Source organism: Elgaria multicarinata, chromosome 12 (genome assembly GCF_023053635.1).
Source record: "Elgaria multicarinata webbii isolate HBS135686 ecotype San Diego chromosome 12, rElgMul1.1.pri, whole genome shotgun sequence".
Classification (NCBI taxonomy): domain Eukaryota; kingdom Metazoa; phylum Chordata; class Lepidosauria; order Squamata; family Anguidae; genus Elgaria; species Elgaria multicarinata.
In genome coordinates this window covers 12,893,514-12,917,265 of record NC_086182.1, presented here as the reverse complement: position 1 = coordinate 12,917,265, position 23,752 = coordinate 12,893,514, and the positions used below count along the sequence as shown (strand labels likewise).

General features: G+C 43.8%; 1 protein-coding gene across 3 annotated transcripts in view; it reads left to right on the top strand.

The window, feature by feature from the left end:
- The first annotated feature begins 2,618 nt into the window (after window positions 1-2,618).
- Window positions 2,619-23,752, top strand: part of KCTD9 (potassium channel tetramerization domain containing 9) — a 145,157-nt gene continuing 124,023 nt past the window's right edge. For 2 of the 3 annotated variants that reach the window (XR_010026043.1, XM_063139245.1), the window contains exons 1-7: window positions 2,619-2,703; window positions 14,005-14,126; window positions 17,301-17,344; window positions 17,448-17,544; window positions 17,960-18,018; window positions 18,738-18,866; window positions 22,752-22,819. Coding sequence is in view for 2 of the 3 variants with exons in the window: in XM_063139245.1 (XP_062995315.1) it covers window positions 2,656-2,703; window positions 14,005-14,126; window positions 17,301-17,344; window positions 17,448-17,544; window positions 17,960-18,018; window positions 18,738-18,866; window positions 22,752-22,819 (567 nt within the window). In the remaining variant the exon portion in view is untranslated. The remainder of the gene's footprint in view (window positions 2,704-14,004; window positions 14,127-17,300; window positions 17,345-17,447; window positions 17,545-17,959; window positions 18,019-18,737; window positions 18,867-22,751; window positions 22,820-23,752) is intronic. The other variant, XM_063139246.1, reaches the window with a different exon arrangement.

The window sequence follows — 23,752 nt, the reverse complement described above, 5'->3', positions numbered from 1 at the left end:
TCTCTCCTTATTGTTTACTACAACTTTATTAGATTGTAAGCCTATGCAGCAGGGTCTTGCTATTTACTGTGTAATCTGTACAGCACCATGTACATTGATGGTGCTATATAAATAAATAATAATAAATGGGTAGGCTGACCTCTGGAGGGCCGTAGGTTGACTGGCCACGCTATACACAACAGAAGATAAAAACATGTACAATGGAACCCTCCCACCCATGTTCCACAGCAACTGGTATATGTAGGCATATTGCCTCTGACACTGGAGGTAGCACATAGCCATCAGGGCTAGTAGCCATTGATAGCCTTCTGCTCCAGGAATTTGTCCAATCCCCTTTTAAAACCATCCAAATTGGTGGCCATCACTGCATCTTGTGGAAGTGAATTCCATCATTTGACAACATGCTCTGTGAAGAAGTCCTTCCTTCAATCTGTCATGAATCTCCTATCAATCACCAGGTTATCAATGATCCAGGTTATATCATGAAAGAGAGAGAAATATCTCCCTATCCATTCTCCACGCCATGCATAATTTTGTACACCTCTATCACATCTTCCCATACATGTCTTGTTTCCAAGCTAAACAATTCCAGCTGTTGTAACCCTTCCTCTTAGGGAGTTGCCACAGCCCCTTGATAATTTTAGTTGCCCCCTTTCCAATAAGTATCTACAGTATTTGTTTAGATACTCTGATCTGAACTATATACAGTATTCCAAGTGTTGGCAACACAGTTATACATTAAGGCAGTATGATACTGGCAGTTTTATTCTCAATTCCTTTCCTAATGACGAGTTTGCCCAAGATCTCCTTCTTAGTTGGTCACTGCTAGCTCAGATCCCATAAGATTATACTTGAATTTGGGATTGTAAACTCCTGCAATTTTAATAACTTAATAGGAAGAATATTTTTGGTAGCTGCAGCTTGGTGAGCGAGATAAAATAGCCAGATTTAACACCATACTTTCCACTATAAAACAAGGTTTAAAACCCCTGTGTTTTGCACTAGGTCATCCATGCCACTTTCATCCTTTTTTTACCATTTTTAAAAAGACCCTATAAAAAAGTAAAATAGCAGTCGTATCATTGATGTGACCCACCTTACGTCAGGGCCAGTCAGGGAAGCTTTACAAAAGTAGGTTCTGTCTAGAGCAGAAGGTGCTGGCAATGTTTTTGTGGACTAGTAATTTGTATAGCTTTATTTTCAAAGCAGGGGAAAGATGCTTTATTACTGAGCAAGCATGCCAGGGTTGGGCTTCATCCTCTAGAAGGGGTAGAAAGTACAGTAATTAACGGTGCACTTATTATGCATGTTTAGACAGGAACATGCACAGGATTGCACCCTATGGCTGTATTCCTTTGCACACTTATCCAGGGTTAAGCCCCACAGAATTCATGGGGTACCTACTTCTGAGTAAACACACAATTAGCATTAAAAAATAAAAAAAGATTAACAAATAGGGAGACTACCTTTATTACACACGCCTCGGGGAGGCAACCTGGCACCCTCCAATTTTAAATTTTGTATACTTTTTAATGTTTGCTGTTTTAACTTTTGTGAACCGCCCAGAGAGCTTCGGCTGTGGGGCGGTATATAAATGTAATAACTAAATGAAATAAATATTTGGACTACGAATCTCATCATACCCGGCCAGCATGGCCCATAGGAATTGTTATCCCAAATAGCCAGAGGACTCAGGATCGCCTAACTCTGATCTTTACTATCCGGCAGCGAAGTTCGCAGCATAAAAGCAGAGGCACGCTACTCCGAATTAGTTAACACGGAATAGTCACGCCGTTACGTGGGGGAACTACCCCGGGGCACCCACCCTTCCAACCCCTTCACCTCCCCACGAGGGAAGCCGACAGTACCTGCGCCTCAACACCCTTCCTCCGACCCTCCCCGCGAGTCCAGGCAAAACTACCTCGCCGCCACTGAGCCCTTCGCCGAGCGACCTGCTTTCCCCCTCGCGCTCTCCATTCAAAACCGCCTTCTCACCAGCACGGCGAGCCGCATATCCCTCCGCAGCGCCCTGCCCCTTCACAATATGACTCATTTTCTCTTCAAACTCGGGTTCCTGACGGTCTTCGGCTTCAGGTAACCGAACCTGCTGGGGCTATTGGATGCCTCCCCCCATCCCTGAGCCAGAGGCCTTCCATACGTCGCGGGACTACTTTTTAACGTCCCTTCCCCTCCCCCGCTGCAACGAGTACCGGCACAGTGGAAGGATAAACTGTTATTAGAAAAAACCGAAAAAGAACGTTTGAAAAACCACGTGGTGTGAATTTTCCAATCGGGAGCCGTGTTCGCTTCCGTAGGTATAAAACGCACAAAGAGGAACTCCTGCCCTAGCGCCACGCTCCGCCCCCTCAACTCGGCCGCGCCCTTGCAAAAGCGTGCTCTGATAGGCTCATACTCGAAACCCCGCCCTGTCTTGATCTAAAGGAGCAAAGCCCATATAAAGGGATACCTTCGTGACATGAGAAGACCCGCCTACCCCATGGATTATGGATCTTATTGGACAAGGAGAGAAGGGGGGAAAGGAGTTCTTTCCCGGATTGGTGCGGGGGCGCGTCAGTTAAAAGAACGCTGCCTTCCGGGTTTGTAGCCAGGCTGGCAAGAAGTCACAGGAGCATTCATAACTCCTGGGGGGAAGACATGAAGAGAGTCACCCTGTTTGTTAATGGCAGCCCCAGGAATGGGAAGGTGAGTGCGTGTTTTTTTCTCCAGTGGAAAATGGGACTGGAAAGAAGCTGGGAATTGTGGGGAGATTGGGTTAAAAATAGTAATGATCTTTGCACCATCAGTGTATGTAGTGCTTGAGTATCACAGCTAGGTCCCTGCACCCAGAGAGCTTACAATCTAAAATAATGCAAGAGGAATGGGTGGTGGGATGGATGCTAGATTTCAAGTTTTGACCTGAAAGTTTAAGGATTTTAGGCTGCAATTCTCTACCAACTTACCTGGAAGTAAGTTCCATAGACCTTGCTGGTATTTATGTCTGAGTAGATGTGTATTTCACTGTTAAGATTGCAAAAGCCTGTGGATGCGTACCTGGGAGAAAACCCCATTGAACACCCTTGAGCTTAGTTCTGAATAAACACGTATGCTTGTCTATGCATGGATCTAAAAGATTTAAGTCACAGCCCTGTACATGTTTACCTGGGAGTATTTCCCCTTGAGATGAGTGTGGCTCACTTCTGAGAAGATGTATCTAGGGTTGTTGTGTTACAAGCTTCTAGGGTAACTTGCCAAACCCTCGGTGAAATATGCAACACAAAAGGTTGGGAGCATTTTTTTAAAGCCATGTTTGTCCATGAGAAGAAGAAGAAAAATAATAAGCTATAGATGGGGAATAATCTTTATTAGGACCAACCAAAATGTCATAAAAAACTGAGCAAACTTTTGAGTTCTCCAGAACTCTTTATCAGGCTGGAATGATAATGTCACAAAATAGACCAGTGTCTCCCCTGCTAGGGAGGATTATTAAATTTATGGGTGTGGAGAGACCACTACCTTCATGTTCAGGTCTGGTCATCCCATATCAGAAACAAGGAATGGACCTCTGCTCAGATCCAGTCAGTCCAGCTTGATTAGGAATTGCTTAAGGCACTGGAAATGAGGGGTGGGATGGTGGTTTATGGTACATGGGTGGTAGAGGAGTATCAGGAAATGATAGTTAGGCCACACTGAGAAATTGGTGGTGGGGACAGTTTGGTGGTTGGGTTACTTGCCCATTCTTTTGGCTAAAATGGCAGCCACTGGCAAGTCTTGTCACTCACTGGAGCTGCCCTTGAGACTGGTCTGAAAGCTGCGTGGCCTGACTGTGGTCAGGTGCCACCCCATAGCAGCGCGTCACACCTCTGCGGAGGGTTCTGCATTGGCTGCTTATCTGGTACTGGCCCAGACAAAGTTGTTGTACTAGACTAGAAAGCCCTGGACAACATGGAACTGAAATAATTACAGAAAGGCAGATTTCGGTTGAACTTCAGGCAAATCTTCCTAATGATCAGAGCAGTCAATGGAACTTGCTGCTTAAGGAGGTGGTGAGCTCTCCATCGCTGGAAATATTTAAGCAAAGACTGGACAGCCACCTGTCAGGGTTGCTTTAATATGGATTCCTAAATGGCTCCTTCAAGGACATGCGTTCTCCCTTATCATCCTGCTTGCTTGATCAGTGAAGTCTTCTGATGAGGCGCTCCTGGGGTCTCACATGGGTTGGCCTGCCTTGAAGCCACCAAGATGAGGGCTTCAGTTGTGGTGGCTCCCACTCCATGGAATGCCCTTCCAGCTGATATCAGCCCTGCACCTATGTTACAATAGGCAATATCCAGTGTTAGTCCTATGGAAAGTAGACCCATTGAAATGAATGAGGCTTAAGTTAGTTTAAGTTAGTTCTGACTAACTTAAGTCTATTTTTAATGGGTCTACTCTATGTAGGACTAACATGGGCTACTACCCAAAGAGTTTGCTGTAGACTTTTCTTTTCAGGCAGGCATTTCTGGACTGCTGAGTAATTCCAGCCACTGTTTATTGATCTGCTTGCTTTTACTGAAACCTTTAAGATTTTGAGTTTTAATTTCTTGTGCACTGCTCCAATATATCTTCATGTGGTGTGATTTATGTATTTTTTAATTATAGATAAAACAATGAAATAGATTTGCTGGTGGGCTTGGCAGAAGCTGGGTGTTAATTTGATAAGTCAAGCAGCCCAGAAAATGGGTTCAGTGGGTGATGAGTTCAAATCCTGATGGGGGGGATGGGTGGGGAGGCAGGAAGGTGGAACAGCCATGATACCTGAGGGATGGGGCACCTGAGAGTCATTTGTAAGCTGCTCTAAGTGTGGTATCAATGTAACAAATGGAAAGAATTACCACTGAATGCCTTACTAATTACTTTTCTTGTTGTATTTTCCCATATTTTATTACGCTTGGCTGTATCCTGCAGATAGGGCCATTATTATTATTTTTTAAAAAATGTTTGGTACCTCATTTATCGATAAGCGCGGATCCTGTATAAAATATATGACTGCATTTCACCTGTCTTTTTATATAAAATATATGACTGCATTTCACCTGTCTTTTTATATAGTTATCTTAAATAGCAGCTGGCGGCATGGTTTCAGCATGTGGAGAGGGGGTAATTTAACCTTTCACTCTGGTCCCAAGCTGCTATTCGCCCCAAACAGGAGGTTTCTGTTGGCACTTATTTATTTATTTCATTTTTATACTGGCCAATAGCCGAAGTTCTCTGGGCGGTTCACAAAAATTAAAATCATGAAAAGCATAATAAAACAACCAACAGTCTAAAAACACAATTACAAATATAAAAAGCGCAACCAGGATAAAACCACACAGCAAAAATTGATATAGGTTAAAGTATGGAATTAAAACAACAAAGTTTAAATTTAAGTTAAATTAGGTGTTAAAATACTGAGAAAAAAAGATCTTCAGCTGGCAATGGAAGGAGTACAGTGTAGGTGCCAGGCGAGCCTCTCTGGGGAGCTCGTTCCACAGCCGGGGTGCCACAGCAGAGAAAGCTCTCCTCCAATGACTGCAAAATTGGAGGGCAGGGTTAAACTCCCAGCCCCCACTTACCCTGAATCCCCCCCACCCTCAATCTGCTATTTTATAAAGATACAACAACACCAAATGAGTTTTTAAGGCCACATGTGGAGAGATTGTGGGCGGGGATCAATTTCCTAAATATCCTAAATAGTTGTAACATCACTTCTCCCAAAAAATAGCCTCCTCCAAGCATAACATGTTACTCCAATTCTGCTGTAGATAAAATGGGTTCTGCCCCAAAATGTTGCCCTGTATCCATGCCTCCTAGGAGGTGTGGGTTTACTCAGAGCTCCTGCTACTCAGGTATGCCTCCTCTCAGGATGCTAACAAATAAAGCAAGCCATTCCGCTCACCTTTCTCTACGCCCAATTTCCCGTTTCCCCCCTCTTTTCTAACTAATACGCAACATTCTCCGGGTATTGAGCTTCCTCCGTCTTTATCGGGCTGTTTCCTAGAAGGATTGCCTTCTTAGTTTCAGGCATGCTGACACCCTTATTTCCTCAATGGTTCCATTTCTGTCAGTACTCACTACCGGAATGTGATATTTATATTCAATTATTACATTGTTGTGCCACCTCTTTTCCTCCTTAAGAAGCCCAAGGCAGTTTACAATAAACTAACCTTGCTGCTCATTTTCTGCTCCTTCATTTGCTTTTACTGTTGTGCTTTTAAAGTTGTGAAGTGCTGAGACGTTTTATTACATTCAGTGAGATAAAAATGCCACAAATTATCTCCCTTTTCTCCATTTTGTCCTGCCCTGTGAAGTAAGTCAGGCTGAGAGTCTGTGACTGGCCCAAAGTCATCCCGTGAGCTTCCATGGCTTCGTAAGGACCAGAACCCGGATATCCCGGCTCCTAGTCCAACACTTTAGCCACTATGTCACACTATCTCCCCAGTGTGCTATAGTGACTAGGAAGATGATAAAACTAATCTAGCCTTCTTGAGAGCCAGTACTTCTGAACACCCCACTTATTGTCTTAAAAGAAAAGAATTTGCCCTTTATGGCAAAGTTTGGAAGCATGCACAAACCCATGGGATGTTCTTCCTGTTTTGATGGTAGAAGGCATGTCAAGATGCAATGCTGTGAATACGCTGTCACTTCAGTGCAGGTACAAAGTCACCTTCACATTGACGATAATGCAAACGCTGCAGTGTTCTTTCCTGGGCAAAGTGGTGTATATAAATTAATTATTGCAGCATCCTTCTGGGTCTATTTTGAGCCACATTGTTTTTTTCAAGGTTCAGTTCTGCAGAGATCTATGACAAAGCCTAACTGTACGCCATCCGATCTGCGGGTAGTTTCTTGTAAGGTTGAGCGTTATTGTCTGACTTTCGGTCTACACATTTTTCTTCTCCTTTCTCTGCATTGTGTATAAGGAGGCCTACAACTCGATACACAAAAAAATATTTTTTTGCGTTCACCCCAGCTTCCCTTAGTGGAGAGATGTTCCAGAAATTTAGCGCAAACCCAGATTTGACTTCTTTTTGGGACGAGATGACTGGAAGCTATTGGCAATTTGGTAATACTTTAGTCACTTCCTGATTTGAAGGGAGGAATGAAGTGGTGCAGGAAGCTTAGTCCTATCTCGGTTTATTAGGCTGAGGTTTGACTGTCCGAACTCGGCCCGTGACTTCAGACTGCAGTTTCTATTCACACAGAGACCTAGACTACATCGCCTTTAGCTGGGAATAGAGGCAGAAAGGTATGTCCCTTTTCAGGACCTCCTTGTATTTCCTAGCCATTCAGAAAAGACCCATTGGCCATCTAGCCAGAAATCTCCCCCAACAAAAGATATGCCTATTAAGGAGCATTTGCTGTCAATCTGGTTCCATTAACCCTTTCCTGTTCATTGAGTTGGAGGGGGTTGGAGTCCTGTGTTGAGTAGGGGGTTGGACTCGATGGCCTTATACCCCCTCCCAACTCTACTATTCTATTATTCGATGACCCCTAAACACCCCTCGCAACAATATAAACCCATCAAGTGCTTAATCACAGATGTAGTGGTAGGACTTTCGGCCAGAAGCTCAGGGCTCCATACAACAGAATGAGCAAGAACCTCGCCCTTCATACAACCAGGCTGGCTTATCACATATTGTTGTAAGTGAACAAATATATAAATCAATAGAGAAGGCAGTAGTTGTCAAAGACAACATTAAATATGTAGTGCATAAGGCACACAACTACTAATGTATATATAAATAGATTTCAAAGCTGGGGTACGCAGTTCTTCATAACAGATGTCAATATATATACACACACAATATTGACATTGGATGGTGAAAATCCAGAAATATAATTATCGCATTTATTTATGGCATTTATATTGTTTATGCAATAATAACTGTATTCTCACTGTCCAGTGATGATATTATGTGTGTGAATATAATTTAAAATTTAAGAATTGACGTATGTTATGAGAAATTGCGTACCCCAACTTTGAAATCTATATATAGTAGTTGTGTGCCTTACGTACTACCTATTTAATTTGGGAAATGTTTCGGGGCTGCATTCCATCCATGGGTTATGTGAAGGGCACGGAGCAGAGCCAAGGACAAGGTTAGGTGAGGTCAAAGCAACGTGCGTCGGGCCAGATGTAATTCTTACCCATATGGACATTCTCCCCACCAACATGCAAAATAAAGGACAGTTCTATATATGTTGACTCAGAAGTAAGCCCCAGTGCAGCAGCTTTCATCCCTGCAAAGTACAGCTCAGTTCTATGCAGGGGAAAGTTGACATGTCCTCTGATCAGAGATAACAGCACAAGAAGCTTGTCAGCTGGATGGTGAATTCTTTCAGGCCACATCTGACCTGTAGGCTGGAGGTTCCTCAATCCTGCTTTAATCAGTCCAAGGAAACAATAACCAGAAAGCTGAAGCACAGGCAACTGGAGCAGAGGCCATAGGAATAGTTAAGGCCATTAAATGTTCACCACTCATTCTGATTGGAGGGATTTCTCCATTACCCCAAATATGGTGATGGGTTACAACGTCAACACAAAACAGAACTTTAGTTTCCGATTTCCTGTCCCCGCAGAGAAAAGCAAAACTGTTTTGTTGCTAGCATGACATCTTTCCATTAATTAAAATACATTTTACAGTGCTATAAGACATAAACTGGTTTTGTCTTTGGTTTTGTGTGTGCCAACAGCTGTTTTATCCTCTAAATTTCACTGTGTTCTTCGTTGAACGACCATTTTTACATCGCGTTCAAGGTTTGTTTGTTTGAGGCTTCATAAAAGTAATCCCTGGAGAATTTCAGGTAGTAAATCAGCCCTGAAGGTTTTTCCGTAGCCATGAAAAGAGTGGGATGGTTCTGGAATGTAGAAAGCATAGGTGTGTCCCCGATCCATATTTTCTACAGCTGTCATTCCAGAAGTGGTTTAATTGCTGCTTTAGTAATGTTGAGCAAGCCTGAGGATGGATCAGATGAGTCACACAGAGAGGAAAACTGTTCTTGCAAGCTGATCCTAATTTACCAGTTTCACAGCCATCTCTGAAACTGGTAAATGTGATGAAACTAGACTTCAAAAGCAGAAAGTGGTTTCTAATGTTATCGGAAAGCTTTTGCTCCATGTAGGCTTGTGCTGGGGGATTACAATGCCAAAACCTCGCTGGAATGTTGACCCTCTGTTAGGGTTGGGGAACCTTATTAGAATTATCTTCCAGATAAGAGGTTAGGAACAAAGGAAGCAGCCTTATATCAAGTCAGACCACTGGTCCAACTAGTGGAGTATTGTCTATACTGACTGGGTTCGCACAACATGCAGTGGTTGAGCGTGGGTTGTTATTGAACCATCGGTTATTTGTTGAACAAGGGATTCACGTCTGAACTGAGGATAAGTTCCATAGGGTGGTTTGTTAACCATGCAAGGTGGCTTATTTTTTCTCAAACAGGCCACCTTGAGAACCGATGGTCTGTTAGGTTGTTCAGGGTGTTTAAGAAACCACACTGCAGGAAATGTCCTGGTTCCAGGCAACATGTAACCCACACTTCAACAGCAACCCACACTCAACCACTGAGTGTGTGTTAGTGTGTTGTGTGACCAGCCACGCTGACCAGCAGCAGCAGCTCGCCAAGGTTACAGATGGGTCTTTTCCAGTCACATCAGGAGATGCCAGGGATTGAACTGGTGACATCTTGCATGCACAGCAAGTGCTGTATCATTGGGTGATGACCTTCTTCCTGTCCCCAAAATGTTCTATAAAAACACTAGGTGTTCTGTGACCAGCGCTGTCCCTGCATGGCAGCTGTTTTGTGAGAGCACTCAACATCACTCTCAGCATTCCAAATGTGCCCAGTGACCCAAAACTGTTGGAGACCCCGCCTTAGTCAATCTCTAGAATATGGAAATAGTCTGGGTGGTGGACGTGAGTACCTCAGAATGCCGCCTCTCGGTTGAGACTAGTCAGCCCCATTTTGGGGGGTGCCTAGAGCTAATTAAACATTGGTGACTGGAAGGCATGGTGAAGGAACTTGAATTGAGTCTGACTGAACTGGAGCACATTTTAGTACCTACTTTATGGTGACAATGGCAGCCAAGAAATCTTATTTCTCTGCCACCACTACATTCACACAGTACTGGATAACTTAAGATACAATGCAAAACTGTGGTATACTTAAAATGGAAGTGAAAACTTCCAATTTCCTCCTCAAGGCTGTGCCAGAAGGGTAGAGGTGAGGAAGGTGTTGGCTAGGTGTTGTGTGTGAATCAGGCCACCGTAAGGAAGTCTATGCTTTTGAATTGTCCTGTCTTAAAGCATTGAGAATATTCCAGTAAAGATGGCACCCACATCTCTGAATCTAACTTTGAATATAAACCACATCTTGGTGTACTTCATTGATATTTCTCGCCCTGATCAAATATTTCAATTCAAATAGTTTGGGGTGATGTGGGCAGGAGAAGGACATTGCAATATTTACGCACCACATAAAACTAAGATAGCACACTTTGCTGCTGTTGACAAAATAGAAGACAGGCATGCAAACTTGGATCCCCAAATGATTTTGGGGCCCCGGAAAAATTCCAGAAGATTTTCTGATTCAGGATTTTCCATAAAATTTTAGCCTCCTTTCAATGTGATACATGCCCAAGAGGGGTTAGACAGAAAATGGCGGAAATAAGTCCAGCAGATGCTCTTCCTGTTCCTGCTCATCATAACAACAGCTGGCAGGGCTGTGATTAGGAACAGATACGGAAAATTTTGGAAACCATAAATAAGAAATGTTAGGGGAGGGAAACAGCGTGGGCACCTGTAGGGTGTGTTTTTGTGAAGTTATGACTTCTTAAAGCTTCCTATCTGAGTTACAAATCTCTTGTTTGTAGCATGAATTTGTGCTTGAATTGATTGGAAGCGGAACACCCGTGACAGCTCCATTTGATGGTGCAGGTTTCTGGCTCTTTTCCATCTGCTTGGGTTGGTTGGGGAACATAGGCTCTGAGAGTACAAGGTGGATCACCCACTTCCTCCCTCCACATAAACTCTAGCATACTCTAATGGACATTGTGGTCATAAACGTACAAATTGCAGGCATTAAACATATCATGAAGCTGGTATAGAAAAAATAGCTCAAAGTTCCCCAAAGTGGGAATAATTCTAGAATTTCTGGTTGGTTTACAAAGGGTCCCAGTGACTGATGAGGCAAGCTGGGGCAATGAAATCGCCCAAGAACGAGAGGATCCTGTGTGAATAAAATAGGTATGCTCATAGTGGTCCATCATCTCCGTTCACCTCACTATCTGATAGTAGTGTTCCCCATTCCTGGTTTGAGGATGTTTTAGCTGATTTATTTATTTATTGTATTATATCCCGCCTTTTTTCCTGCAAGGAGCCCAAGGTAGCGTACATAATCCTCTTCTCCATTCTATCCTCACAACAACCCTGTGAGCTGGGTTGGGCTGAGGGTCTGTGACTGACCCAAAGTCACCCAGTGGGTTTCCATGGCCGAGTGGGAACTAGAACCCGGATCTCCCGACTCCCAGTCCAACACTTTAGCCACTACACCACACTGGATGATATGTTTCCTGCATGATATGTTTCATGCTTCTGTTTTGTATGTCTATTTTGTCAATAAATGCTACCGTGCACTGGTGATTTATGCTGGATGTGTGTTCACTTTCTCTCTTTCCTTCCCCCACCAACTTGATAACTTGGACTTCTTTTACAGCACACTCCTTATTTATTTACAGTATTTGTGTAACTGTCCCACATCCAAAATTTCGGAGTGGTGAACTGATGATGATGATAAATTAAAATTACTATTTTTTAAAAGAAATTGAGTTCTGACCCAAGGATGCTTTCCTGAATTAACAGGGTTTTCAGGAGGTGCTGGAAGCAACACAATATTGGTGGCTGCCTGACCACCAGAGGCAGGGGAATTCCATAAGATAGGGGGCCACCACACTGAAGGCTCTTCTCCTGGTAGACTCCAATTGGGCCATAGGTCCTTGTGGAACCGCATGCCCTCAGTGACTGGGCAGGTTGGTAAGGGAGAAGGCACTCTCTCAGTTATCCTGGTCCCAGGTTGTTTAGGGCTTTATATACTAGTAGAAGAACCTCAAACCTGGCCTGGTAGTGAATAAGCAGTCAGTGCAGTTCCCCCAACAAAGGAGTTGCCTGCTGCCTAGTCTTTAGGCAGCCTCATCAAGTTCAAAGTTGCATAGTGCTCATAGACTGCCAACATGTCCACACTTAACCGGCAAGTTGACCCCTGTTGAACCCAGTGGCACTTGCTTTATCATTCTGATTATTTTTAAAATGCCTACAGCATCTACATCAGGGGTGTCTCATCTCTTTCAGCCTGAGTGCTGAAGTCCAGATTGGAGATCCTCAGGGGGAGGGGCCAAAGGCAGAAGTGGGTGTGGTCAAAGTACCAGCATATTTTAGCATAAAGCACTTACTGCCGGTAACTAAGGTTCAGGAGAGGCATTTCAAGCTTTTGGAATGGGGAGAAATGGGCAAACGCTGGGAAACCACCAAATCTTGGGGGAAAGGGGGTGGGACCAGGGGAAGGAGGCGTGGCCATCTGGGGGAGCCCTAGAGAGCCAGATCTCAGGTGTGACAGCCCTGGTCTACTTAACTGGGATGGGGTGGTAAACTCTTCTTTAAGAATAGGGTAGTGTAAGGCTTATTATTCAACCTTTGCCACACCGATTTTGCTCATTTTTGTTTTAAACTGAAGCTTGAGCAGTGCAGACGTGACTTTCCTTCAGTTGGCAAATTTAAACGTTTACATCTGTCTGAAAGGGCATCTTTCTTCAAAGCTAAGATTTCCATTTTTATCAGACAGAGACTTAACCTTCATAAATAAAATGGTACTGGGAGTTTTCAATTGAGGTCAGGAGTGGTAAACTTGATATTTTATAATATGTATCTCACCACAGACAAAAATATCCTGTCAGAGAATTGTATCAGCACAACCTCTGACTTAGGTAATATGTAACTTTCACAGCTAAGGACCTCCGAGGTGCTTACAGTAACCACCCTCTGTCCTGTTCACAAATAAAATCCTTTTTGACTTCTGTCACTATAAATGAACAGAGTCTACTTCGGATCCCACCGCTGCCACCACTTTCTCCACATAGTTTGGAGGAAGGTGGGTTATATCCCTTGGCTCAGGCGTATCAAGCGGTGGTGCTTGGCTTGAGCAGGGAGTAGCCGCGGCCGGGTCTGGTGTCCAGAGCCTGTGTCGCCCCATAAGAAGTGGTGGCAGACGTGAGGTCTGGTGTTCAGAGCCTGTGTCGTGGCACAGACGTGCTGAAATTTTTATTTAAAGTTCAAAGAAGTTCAGTGCTCAAGCTTTAATAGCCATTCATTTCCTCCGCGCCAAACAGGCAGAGCAGCCAGATGAAAGACAGCCCTGCTTAGCCAATCAGTGTGGCACGAAGGCGGGTGCAGCTGCGCGGTTAGGCTGTCACCGCCAAGGGGAAAGGGACGGAGACATCCAATCAAGGTGCTCAAGGGAGAGGAGGGGAGGGGCTGCACTGCCTGCACATTTCAGAGGGGAGGGGAGCCACATTTGTATTATTCATGAGCCCTTCTGTAGTGGCGACATGGGCTTCACACTAGCTGGGAAAGGAAAGGAAATCTTGGCCTCTGTGCAAATAAGCATTTGGTTTTGGACCCTTAAAAGCAGCATTTCACTTATGCAGAAATAACTGGAAAAATTGGATCATTTCGGCTCATTTTGGAATTTAAAGATTTAGCTAACTTTAGTTAGTCCTACGTGGTCCTTGGGTTCAGATCCCAACGTACTTCCATTTAAACTGAATGCTGCATCCTTGGCAAAGGCCAGGAAGTAGGGCAGGGGTGTTTTTCTTTCCTTTTTTTCTTTTTTAAAGAAAAGAATTTTCTGTAAAGAAATAGGTTACAGGGAGGAAATCCCAAAGGAGCTAACCAGGCTGCGTAGCGGACTAAGAGACTAACATTCTTTTTATAGGTCGTAGCCGTTTATGGGACACTGTCTGATTTGCTTTCCGTAGCTAGCAGTAAGCTTGGGATAAAAGCGACCAGCGTGTACAACGGAAGAGGTGGACTCATTGATGACATTGCTTTGATTAGGTAAGCTTGGCCTGAATGGAGTGTTTGCTCGTCTGAACTCTCTTGCAGAAACCAAAGGGGACCGAGAGCCATTCAAGAAAGGGACTATAAATGTGCTGATCAGGAAGAGGTGAACTTGTACTGGAATGCACCATTGCTCTCTGGCATGCTGAAAGTAAAGTCACCCTGGCCACACCATGCTCTGGTATTTGGGAAGATGTTACATGCATCTTTTCCCACTTGTGTCCTTGATTTCCCTCTTCCGTTTCCTGGTTTGTAGTACACAGAGTTTCCCATAATGTCTGAAAAGAGCAACCGATGGTTCTTTCTAACGGTGCCTGTAAACCAAGGGGTGGATCCTGATTTAAGATGGATCAATTGTGCTGGCGGTAGTGTACAATGCCACCCCGGGGCAGCTCCTCCTGCCCTCTGAAAATGCTTTACTGAGAGTCAGGAGACCCTGCTAAATGGGGGGTGAGCTGTAGTATGGAAGAATCCCCCCAAATCAGGCGGAGGGACCTTCTTCGAGTGGAGTCCTTCCTCTTCAGGAAGGCAGATCATGGATCCAACCCCAAGAATGGAAAACCACTTCAAACCATGGTTTCTGATTCTGGTTTGTAGGTGACCATATGAAAAGGAGGACAGGGCTCCTGTAACTTTAACAGTTGTATTGAAAAGGGAATTTCAGCAGGTGTCATTTGTATATATGGGGAACCTGGTGAAATTCCCTCTTCATCACAACAGTTAAAGTGCAGGAGCTATACTAGAGTGACCAGATTTAAAAGAGAGCAGGGCACCTGCAGCTTTAACTGTTGTGATGAAGAGGAAATTTCACCAGGTCCCCCATATATACAAATGACACCTGCTGAAATTCCCTTTTCAATACAACTGTTAAAGTTACAGGAGCCCTGTCCTCCTTTTCATATAGTCACCTTAGGTGAGCCAGGGTTAGTGGTAACCATAATTTGCCCAGTCAAGACTGTAAACTGGTTGCTATCAATGAGGAAGTGGAGGAGCGGAGCACAGATGCTCTCAGCACATAGCTGCTGGCTGAGCTGTGTGTTTATGTGGCTTCTGAACTGAGTATCACATGGATTCTACTGTGAATCGATAGCAAATATTTTTATTTCAAATCTCACTGCATGTGATGGGTTATTCTCCCTCTTTCCCCCTCTTTTTGCATTCTCACAAATAGTTCCTACTCTGCTAACAGAAGCTGGAATGGATTAGTTGGAAAATACATCTTAGGCAAATTTTCCTAATTTGGGCTTGTTTACAAAAAATTGAATCTCATTTGTATTTTTCCCAGCATTCCTGGCCATATTATGCTGTTATGCTTAAGTGTTTTGGATGAAAAGCAGATGTAAAAGCCTTGCATTTGAAGGGGGGGGGTTATTTCATCAAGATTATTTCCCCCCTGCTATCATCCAAAGTTAAAAGGGTAAAAGAATCAAATTCTGCAATGCACTGCTGGGAAAAAAAGAAGTTCTCCCTTCCTATTTTGAAGAAAATGGGGTATGGGGGGGGGGATAAACTTGGAATGTCTGGCATTCTTTAAAGCAAAATTCTTGCAAATATGTTGAATATCAGAGTAACTCTGATATGCAGAGTGTGTAATCGTGGCTTGTGTTTATACAAGTGACTTATTACATGGCTGGATTGCATTTCTATACCACTCAATAGCTGAAGCTCTCTGGGTGGTTCACAAACGTTAAAACCATCAGACATAAATGAAAGTATAAAACAACTGTATAAAAACACAATATAAAATACTATATCAAAAGCACAACCGGGGTAAAACTGGACAGCAATGCAGAGGTGTATGCAGATTTAAAATGCAGATTTAAAACAGCAAGCTTGAAAGACTACGAAAAACTGTTAAAACATTGGGAGAATAAGAAGGTCTTCACCTGGCGTCGAAAAGAATATAACGGTGCCAGGTGAACCTCTCTAGGGAGCTCATTCCACATCTGGGGTGCCACAGCAGAGAAGGCTCAAAGATCTTAGTGTTTGAAGCCTGAAAGTATGTTTTCTGTATAGCTTGGGTGGGCAGTAGGCAGGTTGCATGCAGTCCTCACCATGCTGCCAAATTCAGTGACTAATAATGATGAATAGGCTTTGTAGGTTTGGCAAGTTTAGTACTATAAAGTGCTAAATTAGGGTGACCATATGAAAAGGACCGGGCTCCTGTATCTTTAACAGTTGCATAGAAAAGGGAATTTCAGCAGGTGTCATTTATATATATGGGGAACCTGGTGAAATTCCCTCTTCATCACAACAGTTAAAGTGCAGGCGCTATATTAGAGCGACCAGATTTAAAAGAGGGCAGGGTACCTGCAGCTTTAACTGTTGTGATGAAGAGGAAATTTCACTTGGTGCTGCATGCATACAAATGACACCTGCTGAAATTCCCTTTTCAGTACAACTGTTAATGATACAGGAGCCCTGTCCTCCTTTTCATATGGTCACCCTAGCTAAATGGGTTAAATTTGTATTCAGAACAAGCTGAATTTGACCTGTTTAGTGCTCTGTAGCACTAAACCCACCACCTCTTGGCTGGTACCCCATAGAGTGCAGCCGTGGGGGAGGTGTCCAGTTGGTGAAAATGCCCTCCAAAGTTACCCACGACTGATGTACAAGAAGGAGTTATTTCAAACACACAGAGCTTGGCATAAATGCATGCAGATGAAGAGGAGGAGCTTCGCATGATTGATGGTGGCGTCATGTAAAAAGGTGGGATCAGAAGTGGATGCTTGGTTTTTAAGGGCTGAGCTGTATATTCAGGGAAGTCATATAGTACAGTCCTCCTAGGACTAGACCTGCAGGATCCCCCTGCCCCACATCGAAATCTTCCTGCTGCTACAAAGGGTTGGGCATAGCTTTCTCCCTGAGTATTGCCTGTTTGAACGCTCCCAGTTTCTGTGGATTGTGGGAGCATTCAGACTCTGCCTGCTTTCTGGGGTGCCACAGAAGTCCTAGGAGGGCTTTGCCACATGGTTTTTCTGTATTGTTTGCTGGCTTTGGGGCATCAGACCAATTATACTGAAGCGGTTGTATTCGTTCTTAGCATCCCTAGTTTGAAGTACAATACTGGAGATGGGAGGTAATAAGCTCTTGAATATTATCCCAAAGAGAATTATGTTCCCTTTTAGTGATACATAGAAACAGCTGGCTCTTCTTTCTACCCCACTACAGGGATGATGATGTCCTTTTTGTATGTGAAGGAGAACCGTTTATTGGTAAGTATCCAGAGTTTTGATCAGTTGCTTTTTGCTTCGAGGAACTGGAGGTTAGAAGTTCACAGCGCCACTAAAAGTGTTTATGTACATTCCGTGTCTGCAGATCCCCAGACCGATGTAAACCCACCAGAAGCATTAACCGGATCTCATTCAGACTGGATAACGCTCAATGTCGGAGGAAGGTACTTTACAACTACCCGGTAAGAACCTGCAGCCCACCTTGCTCTAACATTTACACTTTAGCGAAACAACACTTCTTTTGACCAAGCACTTCAAGGCACTGAGGCAAAAGACAAAATAAATATTGACATTCCATAAAACAACAACATCCCACTAAAATGCAACCTCGAAATTCCAAACCTGGCCGTTCTTGCTCTCTAGCAAAATCTCTTTAGTTTTTTTTTTTTAAGCATTCATTTCTTTTCTATATAATTATTTTGCCAATGGAGGTTTGTGATAAGAGTACCAAATAAAAATGAGACAAGTGTGCTCTGCAAACAAAAGCAGAACAGGTGCAAACAAATATTAAGTCAGAACATGAACGCTGCTCTAAAGCGTTTCAACTTATTCATCAATTCAACTTATTCATTCTGTGTTGTTGCTTTTTTTCTCTAGGAGCACTTTAGTTAGCAAAGAAGCTGATAGCATGCTGGCTGGCATGTTCAAAGATAAAGGTCAGTATGGATTGATTTTTTTTTTCTCCATCAGTCCCTTTTGATCTGCTCTGCAATGGTGATTTCTCTCAAAGGTAGCAAACGGACTGTGACAAAGATCTATCACATAACTCTTTGGCCATCCCTGTCTTGTGATAAACAGGTTAACTACAATTATAGCAGGAAGATTAGGCGTTCTCGCAAAGCCAAGTGGATTGTTCTGAGAATCTGCGTGCCCAGTTCTGAAGCACAAGTATCTAGCCCCTGTTGTTACAGAGCAACATTTGCTCTGGCAATTTTGGATCTGCTAGACGCTCAAACTATTTCTCTGCTCATCTTCAAGCAGCTGAAAGCGGAGTAGGTAGGCTCCCCCACCTCCCATTTTCTCATTACAACAGCCCTGCAAGGCAGATCTACATTTTAGTGCCCTTGTCTTTAGCACCTACTGACATACTTTGCTCTGCTTAAGTTCTTCAATAATGAAAGCTAACCAGCATGCCTGAAAACAGGAATTTGAATCCAGATCTTAAAGGAAGTCCAACACTGTTGTTGGTTTTTTGTATTTTCTCAGCTCTTTTTTTTTTTTTTAAAAATGGGCTGTTCTAACAGTTTGGTCCGGTCTGTTTTGAATAACTTCCAAGTAGTGTAAAGTTGGCCCGCTGCAATACAAATCTGATTTATGAAAGCATTTCGGAAAAACACGCATTGAATTTTTGTGTGACTCTTTCTGCTGGAAACAGATGCCTGGGGGAACAAGCGGGACCACAGGGGAGCCTTCCTAATTGACCGTAGCCCTGAGTACTTCGAACCGATTCTGAATTATTTGCGTCACGGACAGCTCATTGTAAATGATGGCATTAATTTGCTAGGTATGTATCGTCAGGGCGTGGGCGCTCTAAGTTGCTAGGATTTGATGGGGTTGCAGCCAAACGTTCTCGCGCAAGCCAAAGAAGGCTGATAGATGTTGCCTGTGTAGAGCCAGGTACATTGTGGATTCTGAACACTGGTCCGTTTTTCTTTTGTTTTCCTCCAAGGGGAAAAAAAGGTATGCCCAACAGACTTTGAGAGTCATACTACTACATGGGATGCAGGAGATCTGTTGTTGGATCACCCGACATCTTTTCTCGGACACGCAATTCTATATAAATTCTGTATAAACTGAATTCTATATTTTATGAAGCAGTTGCAGCGGTGAAAGAAGGGAATGGCGTAGGACAGTGATGTTGTGGGAGAGATCAAACCCATTTCCGCTGCCCTGTTTTCCTTCTCGAAAACTGTGCCCTAAAGCAATTAATAGTTTCACTGTAGGGGAGAAAATGAACGCTACTCGTATTGGAAGCATCATTTTCCCAATGGGGGGAGGGGAGATCTCGTCCCCCCTCCCGCCTGCCCCAAAGCTGCCAGTAGCTCCACTGGGGTGGGGTGGGGAAGCTGTCTCTTCTGCCCCCCTTCCAGTGGAACTGCTGGCAGGTTTGGGGTAGGCAGGAGGGGTGGGGATGAGACCTTTTTTCCAGTCAATTGGGAAAGTGATGCTAAAAGAAAGGGTTTACTTCCCCGCCTCCTTGAGTCAATTCATGGCCTCTGTGGTTGCTTTCATTTTCCCAATTGAGTAAAAGAAAGATCTTGCCCCCCCACTCCCCCAAAGCTGCCAGTAGCTCCACTGGAGGGAATTGGTCTCCGCCACCTCCCTGCCCCATGGAACTACTGGCAGCTTGGGGGAAGCAAGGAGGACAGGATCATTTTTCTCTCAATTTGAAAAATGAAGTTGGAGGAAAAGGTTAACTACCGCTGCCCCATGCCCCACCACTGCCCTAAGTCAATTCACAGCCTCTGCGGTTGCTTCCAAGCTTTTAAAGACGTCTGATCTGATTATGGCACTCCCACTCCATGTGTAACACGGCCCTTAATTGATAGGAACCAGAGAAATGATAACCTGGAATACAGCACCAGTGAATTCCCTGCCCGAACTCCCCTGGACTCCAGTGGAACCGATACTTCCTCGCAAACGTTATTCGTTACTGTTCAGTTTATTAAAGGCTGGAGTGAGTGCTTGGGACAACCCTTTGAAGAGTCAGTCATGTGGGGCTGTAACGAGGGACCTTTGCACCCTGCTTTCCTAAATTTTGTCCGACTCTCCGCATTCCTCAAGGAAAAGAACGCTGTTTGTGTTGGACGCACACCCGTCCTAAATTGGAGAACCCCGGGGGATCTCTTGGCCATGAACGCAATCTCCTTTCCTCTTTCCCCAATTACATCCAATACGAGTCATGTCTGACCAACATTCAGCTGTTCATAGGGGATTGTTAAGGAGTTGTGAGAGCCATCTCTTCTTCTTCCCAAAAGAAGAGGTACTGCGGGTGGGCATAAATCGGGAACATGTTGAATTTGTGTTGCAGCAATAGCAGAGACTGGCAGCTGTTGGGTGGGTTTCTCTGCTTTTGTCCATTCCTCATTCTCAAAGTCGTCTGAAATGTTCAGATGACATTTCAGGGACTGTGGCTAGCGAAACTGTGGTTCTCTGGCGTTTGCACGAACCACACGCTGTGCTGTTGCACATGACACTGTAACCCTGGCCCGTTTCCTAAACCACACACTGTGCTCCCAGGTCCTCCGAATGCTCTGCCCCATGTCCCAGTGTTCTTTGGAGTATGAGCACCCTCCATTATTGGAACACTTCTTTCATCCAATTCCGTGCTTTTTCTGCTGTGTGTCCTAAGGGTTAGTTACTGGCAGTAGCAGCTTTACGCTCAAATATGCTCGTATTTTTGGTATTTTGGCTTTTGCCTCCATGCCCCCCCCCCCCCGTCATGTGGGCCCCAAGAGCTTCTCCAAAATGGAATTTGACCCTCAGGCTGAAAGGGGTGCGATGCCCCTGGGTTAGAGCAACCCTTCCCAACCTCAGTGCCCTCCAGATGTTTTGGACTACAACTCCCAGCATTCCTGACCATCAGCCATGCTGGCTAAGGCTCATGAGAGTGAAGTCCAAAACATCTGGAGGGAACCATTTTGGGGGAAGGCTTTGTCAGTGTTGAACTTCATCTGGAGACACCTGAGATCAAAACAGTTTGGGATCAAGTTACTTGAAGGACCACCTTCACCCATATCAGCCTGCCCACACTTTAAGGTCAGAAAGAGAGGCCCTTCTCATTTGCCCACCCACAAGAGCAATTAGGTGGATGATCACATGCAGGAGGGCCTTCTCTGGAGTGGCCCCACGCCTTTGGAACAAGCAGCCATCTGCGGTCCACCATGCTGTGTCCTTGCAGGCTTTTAAGAAGGCCTTGAAAACCTATTATTTCACCATGGTATTCTCTTAATATGACTGCCGTTGCTGCTGCTCTTGTTGCCTGGCTTTATTGCTGGCTTTTGTTGTTTAACTGTTTTTACTGCTTTTAATATTTTAATTGTTTTTATGTATTTTAATTGCTATAAGCCACCTGAGGGGCTTCTGCCCTGAGAAAGGGCCAAGAAATGTTTCAAAGAAAGAAAGGAATCCTTGCTCTGGCCATGAAACAGATTGAGTGACTTTGCACCCACCCACCCCTCTCTCAGCCCAAGCCAACCTCACAGGGTAGCTGTGAGAATAAAGTGGGTTAACTCTTATCTGTGTGTGTCATTGTGAGTTCAGTCAAAGAAGGGTGTAGGTAGCAATATGAGTAATAATAACACTGCTGATCTCTTAAGCATGGCTGGGGGATCTTGATGCTGTGGCGATTCTGATATTCTCCTTTCCACCCTTCATTCCGTTCACATGCATTCTGCTCCTGCTCACATTACTTAACCTTTTGGAAGTCAAAGCAGGAGACATGATATTTATGGGTTACATTGGCACTGATCTTAAGTAGTGTGGATTTTTTAAAACCTATTACTCCCTGTTTGGAGTCTTCTACCCATAAATATTTTTGATAGAACAGTAATTTCAAAACACACTGACCTATCATGAGTATTATTATTATTATTATTATTATTATTATTATTAATAATAATAATAATAATAATAATAATAATAATAATTTATTTGTATCCCGCCTTTTGCCCAATACTGAGCCTTGCAAAATTTAAAACATACACATTTTAAACCTAGGAAAAGAAATGTACAAAAGAAAAAATTGCAATATTAAAACATAAACTTTACAGATCCTTAACATAGATGGAGGACCAGATTATACTCCAAAGGCCTGCTGGAACAAACAAGTTTTTGCCTGCTTCCGAAAGCCCGTCAAGAAGGAAGTCAGCCTAGCTTCCCCGGGAAGAGAGTTCCAAAGCACTGGAGCAGCCACCAAGAAGGCCCTCTCCCATGTTCCCACCAAGCGCGCCTGTGAAGATGGTGGGACTGAAAGAAGGGCTTCTCCAGAAGATCTCAAAGCATGGGCAGGCTTACCCAGAGAGCTTCGGCTATTGGGCAGTATAAAAATGTAATAAATAAATAAAAAATAAGGGAGAATACAGTCTTTCACATAACCTGGACCCGTGCCATTAATTAGGATCCGGAAACTGCCTTCAAACCCTAATTTCAGCAAACCATGCCCAGGAAACCACAGTTAACACTCACCATTCTTAAGATCAGCATTTACATATCCCTCCCAGCAAGGGGGTTTATACCTTGGGGGTTGAGGGCATAAACAGCACAATCCTGCAGCCAGCTAAGGGAACAAGGCACTGAGTATGTGCGAAGATTCAAGGTGTATCCCATCCTATTTTTAGTGACTGCAAAGCTGCATTCTTGTGCTAAAGTGCCTCTGGTGTTCTTCTAGGAGTCCTAGAGGAAGCCAGATTCTTTGGGATCGACTCGCTGATTGAACATCTTGAAACAGCTATTAAGGTAATTGTAACTTCTGTACCATTTTCATTTCCTCCCCCAACTACAAATGCCGGCTGAAAATCTTCCATGGGAAATTTTCTGTGCTGTTTTATTATTATTATTCCCTGTGGAAGTATTTCCAATTATAAAAAATCCCCTCCGTTCTTTTTATCTTTCATTCTTCACCGCTCCAGAATCCAATGGGAAGCGGTATATAAATGTTGTAAATAAATAAAAAAATATATAATCAAATGTGATGATGATAGTGATTTCCCCCATGGGTATCAGAAAACATTCCTGTACAGCAGTGTTCTCTTACTGCTTCTGTGTGACTCAGAATGGCAAACCTGTGTGCCTCCAGAAGTTGATGATGATGATGATGATAATAATAATAATAATAATAATAATAATAATGTCTTTATTTGTTACCCGCCTCTCCCTCTGGATTGAGGTGGGGTACAACACAAATACAAACACCATAAAATAATTTAAACATTTAAAACTAATACATTATTAAAAGCAGCACATTATTAAAAAGGCATCTTAAAACTCAACTGGGTAGGCCTGCCGGAAGAGATCAGTCTTTATGGCTTTCTTAAATTCTGGAAGACTGTTAAGTTGACAAATCTCTCCCGGCAGGACATTCCACAGTCTGGGAGCGGCAGAAGAAAAGGTCCTCTGGGTAATAGCCTTGTTTTTGTTGGCTGGAGTAAATTCTTCCCAGAGGACCTGAGTGTGCGGGGCGGATTGTACGGGAGAAGGCGATCCTGCAGGTAGCCTGAACCCAAACCATGTAGGGCTTTAAAGGTGATAACCACCACTTAATACTTCGTCCGGAAACTAATTGGCAGCCAGTGAAGAGATTTTAAAACTGGTGTAATATGGTCACCCCTAGGTGTACCGGTGACCAACCTGGCTGCCATATTTTGAACTAGTTGAAGTTTCCAGACTAGG